General features: G+C 38.1%; 1 protein-coding gene and 1 long non-coding RNA gene across 2 annotated transcripts in view; one reads left to right on the top strand and one right to left on the bottom strand.

Moving 5' to 3' along the window:
* LOC129525238 (uncharacterized) overlaps positions 1–18236 on the bottom strand; it is a 204240-nt gene that overhangs the window by 37182 nt on the left and 148822 nt on the right. The gene's annotated exons all lie outside the window — the stretch shown is intronic.
* Positions 1–18236, top strand: part of SLC22A24 (solute carrier family 22 member 24) — a 65864-nt gene that overhangs the window by 43455 nt on the left and 4173 nt on the right. The window contains exon 6 of the mRNA XM_055354349.2: positions 5725–5840. Within this exon, the coding sequence (XP_055210324.2) occupies positions 5725–5840 (116 nt within the window). The remainder of the gene's footprint in view (positions 1–5724; positions 5841–18236) is intronic.

The following is an 18236-nucleotide window of genomic DNA, read 5'->3' as shown; positions in this document are numbered from 1 at the left end:
GAATCTTTTTACCTTATAGTAGTGATCCATATAAAGCTAACACTTATGCTTTATTTCTAATTTGTTTGATATTAATAATTGAATATCAGCATTAATTTAATTAACACTTACCTAGTGTAATATTATATACAATTTTTGAATAGCAGCACTAATTCTTGCCTAGTGTAATATTATATGCAACTTTTGAAGAGTAGCATTAATTTAATAAACACTTACCTAGTGTAATTTAAAAAAAAACAAGTAGTAACATTGCTGGATCATACGGTAGTTCTATCTTCAGTTTTTTGAGTAACCTCCAAAATATTCGCCGTAGTGATTGTACTAATTTACATTCCCTCCAACTGTGTATGAGGGTTGAGCTTCTTATATATTCTGGTTATTAATCCCTTGTCAGATGAGTAGTTTGCAAATATTTTCTCCCATTCTGCAGGCTGTCTCTTTACCTTGTTGATTATATCTTTTACTGTGCAGAAGCTTTTTAACATGATGTGATCCCATTTATCCAGTTTTACTTTGTCTGCCTGTGCTTGTGCTTGGCATATTACTCAAGAAATCTTTGCCCAGACCAATGACCTGGAGAGTTTCCCCAGTGCTTTCTTATAGTAGATGTATAGTTTGCAGTCTTAGATTCGAGCATTTAATCCATTTTGATTTGGTTTTTTATATGGTGACAGCTTAGTTTCATTCTCCTGCAAATGGATATCCAGTTTTCTCAGCACCATTTATTGAAGAAACTGTCTTTTCCCTGAAGTATGTTCTTAGTACCTTTGTCAAAAATCAGTTCACTGTAGATATAGGGATTTATTTCTGGCTTGTCTACTCTGTTCCATTGGTCTGTGTCTTTATGCCAGTACCATGCTGTTTTGGTAGTTCCAGCTCTGTAGTATAATTTAGAGCCAGGTAACATGATTCCTCCAGTTTTATTCTTTTTACTCAGAGTAGCTTTGGCTATTCTAAGTCATTTGTGGTTCCATTAAAACATTAAGACTATTTTTTCTATTTCTGTGAAGAATATCATTGGTATATTGCATTGTATCTGTAGAATGCTTTGGGTAGTATGGACATTTTAACAATACTGATTAATCCAATCCATGAACATGGAATATATTTTCATTTTTTGTGTGTTCTCTTTGATTTCTTGCATCAGTGCTTTATAGTTTTCATTGTAGAGCTCTTTCACTTCTTTGATTAAAAATTTATTCCTAGGTATTTTATTTGTACCTATTACAAATGGTATTACTTTATTAATTTATTTTTCAGATTGTTCACTGTTGTCATATAGAAATGCCACTTATTTTTTATGTTGATTTTGTATCTTGCAACTTTACTAAATTTGTTTATCAGCTCATAGTTTTTTGTGGAGTGTTGGCTTTCCCAAATATAAGCTTATATCATTTGTAAACAAAGATAATTTAACTTCTTCCTTTCCAATTTGGATGCCATTTATATCTGTCTCTTGTCTGATTGCTCTAGCTAGGATTTCCAGTACTATGTTGAAAAACAGTAGTGAAAATGAGCATCCTTGTCTTTTTCTGAATTTTAGAGATAAGACTTTTAGTTTTTATCCATTTACTATGGTACTAGCTGTGTGTCTATCATATCTGGCTTTTATTATATTGGGGCATGTTCCTTCTATACCCAGATTTTTTTGAGTTTTTATCATGAAGGGAAGTTGAATTTTTTTTTTTTTTTTTTGAGACGGAGTCTCGCTCTGTCGCCCAGGCTGGAGTGCAGTGGCGCGATCTCGGCTCACTGCAAGCTCCGCCTCCTGGGTTCCAGTGATTCTCCTGCCTCAGCTTCCCAAGTAGCTGGGACTACAGGCGCCCGCCACCATGCCCGGCTAATTTTTAGTATTTTTAGTAGAGACGGGCTTTCACCGTGTTAGCCAGGATGGTCTCGATCTCCTGACCTTGTGATCCACCCGCCTCGGCCTCCCAAAGTGCTGGGATTACAGGCGTGAGCCACCGCGCCTGGCCGGGAAGTTGAATTTTATCAAATGCTTTTTCAGCATCAACTGAAATGATTACGCAGTTTTTGTCCTTTATTCTGTTCATAGGATGTATCACATTGGTTGAATTGCATATGTCAAACCATCCTTGCATTCCTGGTCATAAATTCTGCCTGGCCATGAAAAACAATCTTCTTCACGTGTCATTGAAATTGGCTTGCTAGTATTTCATTGAGGATTTCTGTATCAATATTCATCAGGGATATTAACCTGTAGTTTTCTTTTTTATCTGTCTCTGTCTGGTTTGGGTATCAGAGTAATACTGGCCTGATAGAATGGGTTTGAAAGTATTTTCTCCTCCCGTATTTTTTCAGAATAGTTTGAGTATGATTAGTACTCATTCTTTAAATGTTTGGTAAGGCCAGCAATTTGGGAGGCTGAGGCAGAAGAATTGCTTGAGTCCAGGAGTTCAAGACCAGCCTAGGCAACATAGACCCTATCTCTACAAGAAAAAAAAAAAAATCTTAAAAATTAGCCAGGTGTGGTGGTACAGACTGTGGTCCCAGCTGCTCAGGGGGTGAAATGGGACAATCACCTCAGCCTGGAAGGTTGAGGCTGCTATAAGCCATGAAAGCATCACTGCACTCCAGCCTGGACAAAACAGTGAGACAGCATCTCAAAAAAAATTTAAATATAAATAAAAACCAATAAATATTTGTTAACATGCATCAGCAAAATCATCAGTTCCTGTGCTTACTTTGCTGGAAGACTTTGTATTGTGGCTTCAATGTCATTACTTCTTATTGGTCTGTTCAGGTTTTGAATTTCTTCATGGTTCAATCTTGATAAGTTGCATGTGACTAGGAATTCATTTTTTTCTAGCTTTTATAATGTATTGGCATACTGTTGCTCATACCAGCCTTTAATAACCCTTTGAATTTCTGCAGTATTGGTTGTAATGTCACCTTTTTCATTTCTGATTTTATTTGAGTCTTCTCTCTTTTTTCTTAGCCTAAAAGTTTGTCAGTTTTGTTTATCTTTTCAAAAAGCCAGCTTTTGTTCATTTTTTGTATTGTTTTCTCTCAATTTCATTTCTTTCTCCTCTGATCTTTATTACTTCTACTATTTTGGGGGTTTGGTTTGCCCTTGTTTTTCTAATTCTGTAAGACACATCATTAGATTGTTTAGTTTTTTTATTTGTTTGTTTGCTTGCTTGTTTGTTTTTTTGAGATGGAGTCTCACTCTGTCACCCAGGCTGGAGGGCAGTGGTGTAATCTTGGCTTACTGCAACCTTCAGCTCCCAGGTTCAAGTGATTCTCCTCCCTCAGCCACCCAAGTAGCTGGGTGGCATGTGCCACCATGCCTGGCTAATTTTTGCATTTTTAGTAAAGACAGGTTTTCACTATGTTGGCCAAGCTGCTCTTACACTCTTGACCTCAAGTGAGCCACCCACTTTGGCCTCCCAAGTGCTGAGATTATAGGCATGAGCCACTGTGCCTGCCAATATTTGAAGTTTTTATACATTTTGGATGTAGGCACTAATTGCTATAAATTTGCAATTAGTACCACTTTCTCTCTGTCCCATAGGTTTTGGTATGTTGTGTGTCCACTTCCATTTGGTTCAAGATAGTTTTAATTTCTGTCTTAATTTATTCATTAACCCACTGGTCATTCAGGAACATATTGTTTAATTTCCATGTGTCTGTATAGTTTCTGAAGTTTCCCTTGTTACTGAATTCTAGTTTTATTCCATTGTGGTAAGAGATGATGCTTGATATTATTTCCATTTTTTAAACTTTTTAAATTATACTTTAAGTTCTGAAATACATGTGTAGAACATGCAGGTTTGTTACATAGGTATACATGTGCCATGGTGGTTTGCTGCACCCATCAACCCATCATCTGGGTTTTAAGATTCACATGCATTAGGTATTTGTCCTAATGCTTTCCCTCCTTTTGCCCCCCATCCCCCGACAGGCCCTGGTGTGTGATGTTCCCCTCCCTGTGTCCATGTGTTCTCATTGTTCAGCTCCCACTTATGAGTGAAAACTTGTGGTGTTTGAATTTCTGCTTCTGTGTTAGTTTGCTGAAAATGATGGTTTCCAGCTTCATCCATGTATGGACATGGATGAAGGGCATGAGCTCATTATTTTTTATGGCAGCATAGTATTCCATGGCATATATGTGCCCCGTTTTCTTTATCCAGTCTATCATTGATGGACATTTGGGTTGGTTCCAAGTCTTTGCTATTGTGAACAGTGCTGCAATAAACATATGTGTCTTTATAGTAGAATGATTTATAATCCTTTGGGTATATACCCAGTAATGGGATTGCAGGGTCAAATGGTATTTCTGGTTCTAGATCCTTGAGGAGTTGCCACACGATCTTCCACAATGATTGAACTAATTTACACTCCCATGGTGTAAAAGCATTCCTATTTCTCCACATCCTCTCCAGCATCTGTTGTTTCCTGACTTTTTAATGATCGCCATTCTAACTGGCATGAGATGGTATCTTACTGTGGTTTTGATTTGCATTTCTCTAATGACCAGTGATGATGAGCTTTTTTTCATGTTTGTTGGCTGCATAAATATCTTCTTTTCAGAAATGTCTGTTCATATACTTCACTCACTTTTTGATGGGGTTGTTTTTTTTTTCTTGTAAATTTGTTTAAGTTCCTTGTAGATTCTGGATATTAGCCCTTTGTCAGATGGATAGATTGCAAAAGTTTTCTCCCATTCTGTAGGTTGCCTGCTCACTATGATGATAGTTTCTTTTGCTGTGCACAGCCTGAAATATTTACTTACTGGAGCTGTATGTAAAAGTCTCCCATATCCTGCACTAAATCATAAATGTAAGAAATGAATTAATATTATTTTTAAAAATAATGTGTCTACTCCTGCGCTAAATACCTTTTATATTTACATGTAAGACTTCAGATAATTATTAGATAATCCCTATGAAAGAAGCGCTAAATTCATTTTCTAAATGATAAGAAAACTAAGCACCTAAGATAAGTAATATATCAAGTGGCAGGGCTGAAATTCCAAGCCAGACTTGTGCAAGCCTAAAAACATCTCCTTTCCAACAACTATATTTCACTTCTTCAAATATCTGGCTTAGGCAAAAATCATACTCCACCAACACATCCCCAACTTTTTTCCTTGCCTTCACTTCTGTGCACTCCACTCATGAGGGGACCCAGCAATCCCATTACTGGGTATATACCCAAAGGATTATAAATCATTCTACCATAAAGACACATGCACACATATTTTTATTGCAGCACTGTTCACAATAGCAAACACTTGCCTGGCATATCTAGAGAATAATTGCTCAGAAGCTAATCATAAAGTGGACCCAGCTTTCAAGAAAGCTATTGACTTATAAAAATAAACAGCTTCTCTCATAACAAGGGAAGGACAAGTATTTCATGCCCAGTGGATAAGAAAGAAACCTTTAACCTTTGAAAAAATACCGTTTCATTGCCTCCAATTTATAATGCAAATATTTTCGTTAATGCTTTTACCTATCACTGGCTCAGTGTTTAAACTGGTTTTATTCCTATATAATTCCTCTGAGTTCCCATTTCTTCCTACACCTTTTGTAACACTTCACACATGAGATGAATTATTTAATGCTCATATTCCCCACTAGACAGAAATTTCCTTGAGGATAGTTAACAATATGTCTATCTTGTTCTCTAGTACTTACCACTATGCCCGACACATTATTGACATCTCACAAATGCTTGTTGTTATTTTTGTTGCTGAAGCTTGTGAGATCCACCATGAAGAAGGAGTTGGATGCAGTCCAAATTAAAACATCCGTTTTTGCCCTGTTCCATGCACCCAAATTGAGAATGAGAGTCTTCGGCCTGTGCTTTGTGAGGTAAGTTCCATTTGGTGATGATTCACTTTAAACTATTGGAGACACAAAACTCTTTCTTCTTTCAAAAGATTAGCAGCAGCATTTGGAGGACATTTAATACATAAGAGAAGAGAAAATCACATACAAATGTATGCCTCTAAGTGCCACATTTTTAGATAGCCTAATATTATGACAGGACAGTGGGACCTAACTACATAGTTAAACTTATCAGCATCATATTCCAGCACAAAGTTTATCACTGGATATTATGGTGATGGTAAGTTTTACCATAAAACATAGTTTAATTTTTTGATTTTCTCACTTTTTATTCACTAAAGAAGTTACATCAACTGGCTATCTAGATCAAGTTTGCAAATCTATAAAACTATGTAACCACCACCCAGACAAGCTCATTTTCAGCATCCTGAATCATCTCTCATGTCTCTTTCACCCTAGTTAATACTTCTCCAAAACCACCAACTGTACTTACTGCTATCCCTGCAGATTACATTTGCTGGTTCTTGAATTTAATATTAATGGAATCATGCTGTGTACCTTTAAATATGTGAAATTTATTCATTTTGTCTTACATAACATTAATTTGGTCTTTTAATTGTAGGTCATTTTCTCTTATATGAATATTCCATAAGTTATCTGTCTATTCTGGTGTTCATGGGTTTTGGATTTTTTCCACTTGTGGGCTATTATGAATTCCTGGGTTTAAGGCACATGTATATTTGGCTATAGTGAACTATCAATCAATATTCCAAAGTGGATGTGCAAATGTGCACTTCAACTAGCTAGCCATATGTAGAAAGCTGAAACTGGATCCCTTACACCTTACACAAAAATTAATTCAAGATGGATCAAAGACTTAAATCTTAGACCTAAAACCATAAAAACCCTAGAAGAAAACCTAGGCATTACCATTCAGGACACAGGCATGGGCAAGGACCTCATGTCTAAAACACCAAAAGCAATGGCAACAAAAGCCAAAATTGACAAATGGGATCTAATTAAACTAAAGAGCTTCTGCACAGCAAAAGAAACTACCATCAGAGTGAACAGGCAACCTACAAAATGGGAGAAAATTTTTGCAACCTACTCATCTGACAAAGGGCTAATATCCAGAATCTACAATGAACTCAAACAAATTTACAAGAAAAAAACAAACAACCCCATCAAAAAGTGGGCAAAGGATATGAACAGACACTTCTCAAAAGAAGACATTTATGCAGCCAAAAAACACATGAAAAAATGCTCACCATCACTGGCCATCAGAGAAATGCAAATCAAAACCACAATGAGATACCATCTCACACCAGTTAGAATGGCAATCATTAAAAAGTCAGGAAACAACAGGTGCTGGAGAGGATGTGGAGAAACAGGAACACTTTCACACTGTTGGTGGGACTGTAAACTAGTTCAACCATTGTGGAAGTCAGTGTGGCGATTCCTCAGGGATCTAGAACTAGAAATACCATTTGACCCAGCCATCCCATTACTGGGTATATACCCAAAGGATTATAAATCATGCTGCTATAATGACACATGCACACATATGTTTATTGTGGCACTATTCACAATAGCAAAGACTTGGAACCAAGCTAAATGTCTAACAACGATAGACTGGATTAAGAAAATGTGTCACATATACACCATAGAATACTAGGCAGCCATAAAAAATGATGAGTCCATGTCCTTTGTAGGGCCTGGAAACCATCATTCTCAGCAAACTATCGCAAGGACAAAAAACCAAACACTGCATGTTCTCACTCATAGGCGGGAATTGAACACTGAGAACACTTGGACACAGGAAGGGGAACATCACACTCTGGGGACTGTTGTGGGGTCGGGGGAGGGGGGAGGGATAGCATTAGGAGATACACCTAATGCTAAATGATGTTAATGAGTGCAGCACACCAACATGGCACATGTATACATATGTAACAAACCTGCACATTGTACACATGTACCCTAAAACTTAAAGTATAATAATAACAAAATTTTTTTAAAAATACAGGAAAAAAAGAATTTTGGTTGTTCTATATTTTGCCAATATGACTTATTCTGAAATCTTTTAAGTTCATAATTCCAATGACTGCATATAGTATCACATTGTAAATTTAATTTGCATTTTATTTTTTTAACTTGCATTTTAAGTTCAAGGGCACATGTGCAGGTTTGTAATATAGGTAAACTCGTGTCACAGGAGTTTGTTGTACAGATTATTTCATCACCCAGGTATTGAGCCTAATACCCATTAGTTATTTTTCCTGATCCTCTCCCTCCTCCCACCTTCCCCCATTAAGTAGGCCCCAGTGTCTATTGTTCCCCTCTATGTGATGATGTGTTCTCATCATTTAACTCCCACTTGTAAATAAAAATATGCAGGATTTTGTTTTCTGTTTCTGCATTAGTTTGCTAAGGATAAAAACCTCCAGCCCCACCCATGTTCCTGCAAAGGACATCATTCCATTCCTCTTTATGGCTGCATAGTATTCCATGGTGTATATGTGCCACATTTTCTTTATCTAGTCTATTATTGATGGGTCTTTGGGTTGGTTCCACGACTTTACTATTGTAAATAGTGCTGCAATAAACATACGTGTGCATGTGTTTTTATGGTAGAATGATTTCTAATCCTTTGGGTATATACCCAGCAATGGGATTGCTGGGTCAAATAATATTTCTGGTTCTAGATCTTTGAGGAATCATCACACTACTCTCTTCTACAATGGTTGAACTAATTTACACTCCCACAAACAGTGTAAAAGCACTTCTACTTCTCCACAGCCTCTCCAGCATCTGTTGTTTCCTGACTTTTTAATGAGTACCATTCTAACTGGCATGGGATGGTATCTCATTGTAGTTTTGACTTGCATTTCTCTAATGACCAGTGATGATGAGCTTTTTTTCATGTTTGTTGGCCACATAAATGTCTTCTTTTGAGAAATGTCTGCTCATGTCCTTTGCCCACTTTTTGATGGGGTTGTTTGTTTTCTTGTAAATTTGTTTAAGGTTCTTGTAGATTCTGGATATTAGCCTTTTGTCAGATGGGTAGCTTGCAAAAATTTTCTCCCATTCTGTAGGTTGCCTGTTCACTCTGATGATAGTTTATTTTGCTGTGCAGAAGCTCTTTAGTTTAATTAGATTCCATTTGTCAATTTTGACTTTTGTTTCAATTGCTTTTTGTGTTTTAGTCATGAAGTCTTTGCCCATGCCTATGTCCTGAATGGCACTGCCTAGCTTTTCTTACAGAGTTTTTACGGTTTTGGGGTTTTACATTTAAGTTTTTAATCCATCTTGAGTTAATTTTTATATAAAGTGTAGGAAAGGGGTCCAGTTTCTGTTTTCTGCATAAAGATAGCCAGTTTTCCCAGCACATTAATTAAATAGGGAATCTTTTCCCCATTGCTTGTTTATGTCAGGTTTGTCAAAGATCAGATGGTTGTAGATGTGCAGTGTTATTTCTGAGGTCTCTGTTCTGTTCCATATATATACATCCGTACCATGCTGTTTTGTTTACTGTAGCCTTGTAGTATAGTTTGAAGTCAGGTAGCATGATGCCTCCAGCTTTATTCTCTTTCCTTAGGATTTTCTTGGCTATACAGGGTCCTTTTTGATCCATTTGAAATTTGAACTAGTTTTTTCTAATTCTACAAAGAAAGTCACTAGTAGTTTCATGGGAATAGCATTGAATCTATAAATTACTTTGGGCAGTATGGTCATTTTCACTATATTGATTATTCCCATCCATGAGCATGGAATTTTTTTCCATTTGTTTGTGTCCTCTCTTATTCCTTGAGCACTGGTATGTAGTTCTTCTTGAAGAAGTCCCTCATGTCCCTTGTAAGTTGTATTCCTAGGCATTTTATTCTGTTTGTAGCAATTGTGAATGGGAGTTCACTCAGGATTTGGCTCTCTGCTGGTCTATTGTTGGTGTATAGGAATGCTTGTGACTTTTGCATATTGATTTTGTATCCTGAGACTTTGCTGAAGTTGCTTATCAGCTTAAGGAGTTTTGGGGCTAAGATGATGGGGTTTTCTAAATATACAATCATGTCATCTGCAAACAGAGACAATTTGACTTCCTCTCTTTCTATTTAAATACCTTTATTTCTTTCTCATGCATGATTGCCTTGGTCAGAACTTCCAATACTATGTTGAATAGGAGTGGTGAGAGAGGGTATCTTTGTCATGTGCTGGTTTTCAAAGGAAATGCTTCCAGTTTTTGCCCATTTAGAATGATATTGGCTATGGGTTTGTCAAAAATAGCTCTTATTATTTTGAGATATGTTCCATCAATACCTAGTTTATTGAGAGTTTTTAGCATGAAAGGGTGTTGAATTTTATCAAAGGCCTTTTCTGCATCTATTGAGATAATCATGTGGTTTTTGTCATTGGTTCTGTTTATGTGATGGATTATGTTTATTGTTTTGTGTATATTGAACTAGGCTTGCATCCCAGGGATAAAGCTGACTTGATCATGGTGGATAAGCTTTTTGATGTGCTGCTGAATTCAGTTTGACAGTATTTTATTGAGGATTTTCTCATCGATGTTCACCAGGGATATTGGCCTGAAATTTTCTTTTTTGTTGTTGTGTCTCTGCCAGCTTTTGGTATCAGGAAGATGCTGGCCTCATAAAATTAGTTACGGAGAAGTCCCTCTTCCTCTTTTGTTTGGAATAGTTTCAGAAGGAATGGTACCAGCTCCTCTTTGTACCTCTAGACTTCGGCTGTGAATCTCCCTGGTCCTTGCCTTTTTTTGGTTGGTAGGCTATTACTTACTACCTCAATTTCAGAACACGTTATCGTCCTACTCAGGGATTCGACTTCTTCCTAGGTTCATCTTGGGAGGGTGTATGTGTCCAGAAATTTATTCGTTTCTTCTAGATTTTCTAGTTTATTTGCGTAGAGGTGTTTATAGTATTCTTTGACGGTAGTTTGTATTTCTGTGGGATCAGTGGTGATACCTCTTTTTCTCTCTTTTCTTCTTTATTAGTCTAGCTAGTGGTCCATCTATTTTGTTAATCTTTTCAAAAAATCAGCTCCTGGATTCATTGATTTTTTGAAGGGTTTTTCATGTCTCTATCTCCTTCAACTCTGCTATGATCTTATTTCTTATTTCTTGTCTTCTGCTAGCTTTTGAATTTGTTTGTTCTTGCATCTCTAGTTCTTTTAATTGTGATATTAGAGTGTCAGTTTTAGATCTTTCCAGCTTTCTGTGGTAGGCATTCAGGGCTACAAAATTTCTTTCTTAACACTGCTTTACCTGTGTCCCAGAGATTCTGGTACTTTGGGTCTTTGTTCTCATTGGTTTCAAATAACTTCTTTTTTTTTTTAAGATAGCTATTATTTATTTATTTATTTATTTATTTATTTATTTATTTATTGTACTTTAAGTTCTGGGGCAAAGAACTTCATTTCTGCATTAATTTCATTATTTACCCAGTAGTCATTCAGGCACAGGTTGTTCAATTTCCATGTAGTTGTGTGGTTTTGTGTGAGTTTCTTAATCCTGAGTTCTAACTTGATTGCACTGTGGTCTGAGAGACTATTTGTTATGATTTCCGTTCTTTTGCATTTGCTGAGGAATGTTTTACTTCCAATTATGTGGTCAATTTTAGAATACATGCTATGTGGTACTAAGAATGTATATTCTCTTGATTTGGGGTGGAGAGTTCTGTAGATGTCTATTAGGTCTGCTTGGTTCAGAGCTGAGTTCAAGTCCTGAATATCCTTGTTAATTCTCTGCCTTGTTGCTCTGTCTAATATTGACAGTGGGGTGTTAAAGTCTCCCACTATTATTGTGTGGGAGTCTAAGTCTCTTTGTAGGTCTCTAAGAACTTGTTTTATGAATCTGGGCAATCCTTCATTGGGTGCATATATATTTAGGATAGTTAGCTCTTCTTGTCGCATTGATCCCTTTACCATTATGTAATGCCATTCTTTGTCTTTTTTTTTTTTTTTTTTTGAGACAGAGTCTCGCTCTGTCACCCAGGCTGGAGTGCAGTGGCCCGATCTCAGCTCACTGCAAGCTCTGCCTCCTGGGTTCACGCCATTCTCCTGCCTCAGCCTCCCGAGTAGCTGGGACTACAGGCGCCCGCCACCACGCCTGGCTAATTTTTTGTATTTTTAGTAGAGACGGGGTTTCACCGTGTTAGCCAGGATGGTCTCGATCTCCTGACCTTGTAATCCACCCGCCTCGGCCTCCCAAAGGCTGGGATTACAGATGTGAGCCACCATGCCCGGCCTCGTTGTCTTTTTTAATCTTCGTTGGCTTAAAGTCTGTTTTATCAGAGACTACGATTGCAACTCCTGCTTTTTTTGCTTGCCATTTTCTTGATAAATCTTCCTCCATCCCTTTATTTTGAGCCTATGTGTGTCTTTGCACATTAGATGAGTCTTGACTCTTTATCCAATTTGTCATTCTGTGTCTTTTAATTGAGGCATTTAGCCCATTTACATTTAAGGTTAATATTGTTATGTGTGAATTTGATCCTATCATCATGATGCTAGCTGGTTATTTTGCCCATTAGTTGATGCAGTTTCTTTATAGTGTTATTGCTCTGTATATTTTGCTGTGTTTTAGCAGTGGCTGGTACCAGTATTTCCTTTCCATATTTAGTGCTTCCTTCAGGTGCTCTCGTAAGGCAGGCCTGGTGGTGACAAAATCCCTCAGTATTTGCTTGTCTGGAAAGGGTTTTGTTTTTCCTTCACTTATGAAACTTAATTTGGTTGGATATCAAATTCTGGGTTGAAAATTATTTTCTTTAAGAATGTTGAATATTGGCCCCCACTCTCTTCTGGCTTGTAGGGTTTCTGCAGAGTGATCCACTTTTAGTCTGATGGGGTTCCCTTTGTAGGTAACCTGATCTTTCTGGCTGCCCTTAACATTTTTTCCTGTTTCAATCTTGGAGAATCTGACAATTATGTGTCTTGGGGTTTGCTCTTCTCGAGGAGTATCTTAGTGGTGTTCTCTGTATTTCCTGAATTTGAATGTTGGCCTGTCTTGCTAGGTTGGGGAAGTTCTCCTGGATAATATCCTGAAGTGTGTTTTCCAGTTTGGTTCCATTCTGCCCATCACTTTCAGGGATACCAATTTATCGTAGGTTGTGTCTTTTCATAGTCTCATGTTTCTTGGAGGCTTTGTTCATTCCTTTTCATTCTTTTTTCTCTAATCTTTTCTTCACACGTTATTTCAGTAACTTGATCTTCATTCTCTGATATCCTTTATTCTGCTTGATCAATTTGGCTATAATATTTGTATGTGCTTCATGAAGTTCTCATGCTGTGATTTTCAGCTCCATCAGGTAATTTATGTTTTTCTCTAAACTGGTCATTCTAGTCAGCAGTTCCTGCAACCTTTTATCAAGGTTCTTATCTTCCTTGCCTTGGGTTAGAATATGCTCCTTTACCTCAGAGGAGTTATTACCCACCTTCTGAAGTCTACTTCTGTCAATTCATGAGTCTCATTCTCTGCCCAGTTTTGTGCCCTTGCTGGAGAGGAGTTGCGATCATTGGAGAGAAGAGGCATTCTGGTTTTTGCAATTTTCAGCATTTTTGCACTGATTTTTCCTCATCTTCTTGGATTTATCTACCTTTGATTGTTGAGGCTGATGACCTTTAGGTGGGGTTTTTGTGTGGAGTCCTTTATGTTGATGTTGATGTTGTAGCTTTCTGTTTGTTACTTTTCCTTCTAACAGTCAGGTCCCTCTTTGGCAGGTCTGCTGCAGTTTGTTTGAGGTCCACTCCAGACCCTTTTCACCTGGGTATCACCAGTGGAGGCTGCAGAACAGCAAAGATTGCTGCCTGCTTCTTCCTCTGGAAGCTTCATCCCAGAGCGGCACCAGCCTGATGCCAACTGGAGCTCTCCTGTATGAGGTGTCTGTTGACCCCTGTTGGGAGGTTTCTCCCCGTCAGGAGGCGTGGGGGTCAGGGACCCACTTGAGGAGGCAATCTGTCCCTTAGCAGAGCTAGTGCACTCTGTTGGGAGAATCCCTCTTGTCAGGATCAGCTGTGCTCTTCAGAGCTGGCAGGCAGGAGTGACTAAATTTGCTGAAGCTGCGCCCACAGCCGCCCCTTCCCCCAGGTGTTCTCTTCCAGGGAAGTGAGGATTTTGTCTGTAAACCTCTTACTGGGGCTGTTACCTTTCCTTCAGAGATGCTTTGCCCAGTGAGGAGAAATCTAGAGAAGCAGTCTTCCCACAGCCACTTTACCATGCCCAGCCCAGACCTCCCACCCTCCTTAGCACTGTCAGGGGAAAACTGCCTACTAAAGCCTCAGGAATGGTGCACACCCCTCCCCCCACCAAGCTCCATCGTCCCAGGCAGGCTTCAGACTACTGCGATGGCAGCAAGAATTTCAAGCCAGTGGTTCTTAGCTTGCTGGGCTCCATGGGAGTGGGACTCACTGAGCGAGACCACTTGGCTCCATGGCCTCAGCCCCTTTTCCACGGGAGGGGAGTAAATGGTTCCGTCTTGCTAGGGTTCCAGGCACCACTGGAAGATGAAAACATACTGCTGCAGCTAGCCCAGTGTTTGCCCAAAGAGCCACCTAGTTTTGTGCTTGAAGCCCAGGGCCCTGGTGGTATATGCACACGAGGGAATCTCCTGATCTGCAGGTTGCAAAAACTGTGGGAAAAGTGTAGTAACCCGGCCATGTAGTACAGTTCCTCATAGCTTCCCTTGGTTCAGGGAGGGAGGTTCCTGGCTCCTTGCACTTCCCGGGTGAGGTGACGCCCCACCCTGCTTCTGCCTGCCGTCTGTGTGTTGCAGCCACTGCCTAACCAGTCCCAATGAGATGAACTGGGTACCTCAGTTGAAAATGCGGAAATCACCCACCATCTGCATGGGTCTTGCTGGGAGCTGCAGACCAGAGCTGTTCCCACTTGGCCACCTTGGCCCCTCCCTGATTTCTACTCTTATTTTTATTATTTCTTTGCTTCTACTTACTTGGGTTTCTCTCTCTCTCTCTCTCTCTCTCTCTCTCCCTCTCTCTCTCTCTCTCTCTGTGTGTGTGTGTGTGTGCCCTCCAGGCAGAAAAGCTTAATTCATTTTTTTTGCAAACTTTCATTTTTCCTAATAAATGCACAGAACTACAAAGGAACTATAAAGTTCCCTGTTAGCATTGCCAAACCTGCATCCCATATTTTTTTAACAAATTGTATTGTGTATGTTTAAGGTATACACTATGATGTTATGAGAGATGTGTATAGTAAAATTATTATAGTGAGACAAATTAGCATATTCATAATCTCACATTGTTACTCATTTCCATATATTTTGAGATATTGTATTTTTATTCTAAATTAGTCTAAATTTCTAATTCATGATTCAGATCCTCTTTGACCCAATGGTTTTGGATAAATGTTGTGCTTAGTTTCCAAATACCTGTGGACCTTCAAGTTATTGTCTATTTTGGTAAAAATTCAATATAAAATTTTTTAACTTTTATTTTAGGCTCAAGGGTACATGAGCAGGTTTGTTATATAGGTAAACTCATTTCACAGAGGTTTGTTGTACAGATTATTTTTGTTGTTCTCTTCTCTGTGTCCATATGTACTCAATATTTAGCTCCCACTCATAAGTGAGAACATGTGGTATTTGATTTTCTGTTTCTGTGTTAGTTCAGTTAGGATAATGGCCTCTAGCTATATCTATGTTGCTGCAAAGGACAGGATCTTGTTCCTCTTTATGGCTGCATAGTATTCCATGGTGTATGTGTACCACATTTCCTTTATCCAGTCCACCCTTGATGGGCATTTAGGTTGATTCTAGGTCTTTACTATTATGAATATGCTGTGATGAACACAGACATACATGCATCTTTATAGTAGAATGATTTGTATTCCTTTGGGTGTATATCCAATAATGGGATTGCTGGGTCAAATGGTAATTCTGTTTTAAATTCCTTGAGGAATCACCATACTGCTTTCCATGAATGGCTGAACTAATTTACATTCCCACCAGCAGTGTATAAGCATTCTCTTATCTCTCCATCCTCGCCGGTATCTGTTATTTTTTGACCATTTAGTAATAGCCATTCTGACTGGTGTGAGATTGGATCTCCTTGTAAAGAAGTTTCTATATCATGGATTAGGAGAGTGACAACCAGACTGCTTTCAGGCACTAAAGACTAGAGTCCCTGATAGTGCTAATATGATAGCCAGCAAAAGAAAATACGTGTATTCTGCTCATATATGTTTGCAGGGAGAATAATCATTGGTTTTGGCAGGATTATGATAATTATTTTGTTATTATCATTATCATCAACGTCATCATTGTCACCATTCATCGTCATGACCTCCTGATGTCTCTGGAAAATATAAAATGTGCGAAGGCACAGGGCTATGTGTTAAGGTTACAGAGGCATTAAGATCTAAACTCTGCATTCAAGGAACTTAAATAGAATTATTGCTTTTTATTTCTTTATTTGTTCATCTGTTTGTATTTTCTTTTCCTCTCCAAAAATTATCATTTCAGTCAAAAAATGGAACTATGCAAATTGATTTCATGCCTCAGATGAAAACCTGCTGTCAAAGCAAATTACAAAATTAAGGACACCCTTTACTTAGCCTAATTCTCTTTATATTTTTTAATGTACTATTGATTATTTAAGGCATACATGAAAGTAAACTTGTAACTATAATTTAAAAACACCTCATTACCCACATTAAGAAAGACAATCAGACCAAGATAATTGAGGCCTTCTGTATAAACCTCAGTGGGCATATTCCCAACCTTTTTTTCCAGGTTTTTTGTTTTATCATCCCGAAGCCTTTCATTATACCTTGCTACATGGGTATTTATCTCTAAGTGATATGCGGTATTCTTTCATAATTATACAATTTATAGCAATTTTATTATATCTATGAATTTTTCTAAAATGTTAATTTTTTCCTCAAATTTCATCTGCAAGTTTTATCAAAATAATTCATATCGAATAATGAGAAAGCACAGGACCTAATTATGAAAACAGAAAATCATCATCTTCACCTAATCCCTTCTTAGCTTTCTCTTAAACCTGCTCTGTGGTTCTTTCCCTATCCCTGATGAAATCTCTGACAAGCCACATAACACATACTCTCCTTCTCAGCAATAAAAAAAAAAAATCCCATCCTCTCATTCACAATAATAGCCTCATCTTAGTAATACATATATTTCAGCCACATATGAAAATTAAACCTCAGATATTCATTCAGAGTTAGAGAATCTGTTTCTGCAGTTCAAGCTGACTTTGGTGGTTGATATGGTAAGAAGGGTAAGAAGATATTGTTGACTTTTTCTCTACGTAAATGTGTTATGCTTCCTCTCCACTTGTATAATCTGTGAGCCAGGTTTCTACACTCTACATACCTAGAGAGGGGGAAAGAAAGCAAAGGTCAGGCATTGGTAACTGTTGGATGCTGGGCATGGTGGATGATCAAATCAGACTCCTTTCCCTGGGTGCCTTTATGTAAATTCCTTGGAGGCCTCCTCCGTAACCACTTGGCATTCACTCCATTTCTTGTGATGCAAGAAATGCATTTTCCTCTGGCTCCTGCATACATTTTCTCTCTAGGCCCTGCTAATCAATTTGGCTTTGCATTGCCTTATTGCTGGTTGCCTTCCCCACTCCAACACTTTTTTCTCCTTTCCTCTTTCCACAGAGGGATTAAAATGATTCCATACAAGCTCTCTCTTTCAGAGCCTATACAACCTGCGAGCAAATACAGGCATCCCTACCCTATTTTACTGGAAGTATATTTAGCTGCCAGCCCCTTTATCTCAATTCTGATGATTTAATAACCCATTGTTTGTAGCTCTTAGACTGCTTAGAAATGTCAGGCACTGCACTCAAGTCCAGGAAACACATGGAAAGCTCTTGCCTACACTGCCCTTGCAGCCTCACTAAGGTAAGGTAAAGAAGGTTAGATATTCATTCAAAGTTAGAGATTCTCTGTTTCTGTAGTTCAAGCTGACCTTGGTGGTTGATATGGTAAGAAGAGTAAAAAGATATTGTTGACTTTTTCTCTATGTAAATGTGTTATGCTTCCTCTCCACTTGTATAATCTGTGGGCCAGATTATACAAGTAAGTATTACCCCCATTCTCCAGGGATGACTAAGACTAAGGTAAAGAAGGTTTCTGAACGGGAGCAGAGAAGTTTGACTCACACAATGCTGAACTGCTGCAAAGAAACTATTCCCCTAATTTCCGTCATCTAACCCTACCCATGTCCAGTCATTTATATCATCCAGTTGACTGATGAATTCAGATTTCACATTACTTTTTCTACATGGGTAGGTTTTTAACTTTCATTGATAATATGTATGTTTGCTATCTCTTTTCTTCAGGACCCAGTAAAAATTATGACAGTGAAGAGCCCATTTTAACATCACATTCCACAATTATTTTATGTTATTTTAAGTTCA

The sequence above is a fragment of the Gorilla gorilla genome, chromosome 9 (genome assembly GCF_029281585.2).
Source record: "Gorilla gorilla gorilla isolate KB3781 chromosome 9, NHGRI_mGorGor1-v2.1_pri, whole genome shotgun sequence".
Taxonomy (NCBI): Eukaryota; Metazoa; Chordata; class Mammalia; order Primates; family Hominidae; genus Gorilla; species Gorilla gorilla.
The sequence above is the reverse complement of the archived record's forward strand: the minus strand, read 5'-3'. Positions and strand labels throughout refer to the sequence as shown.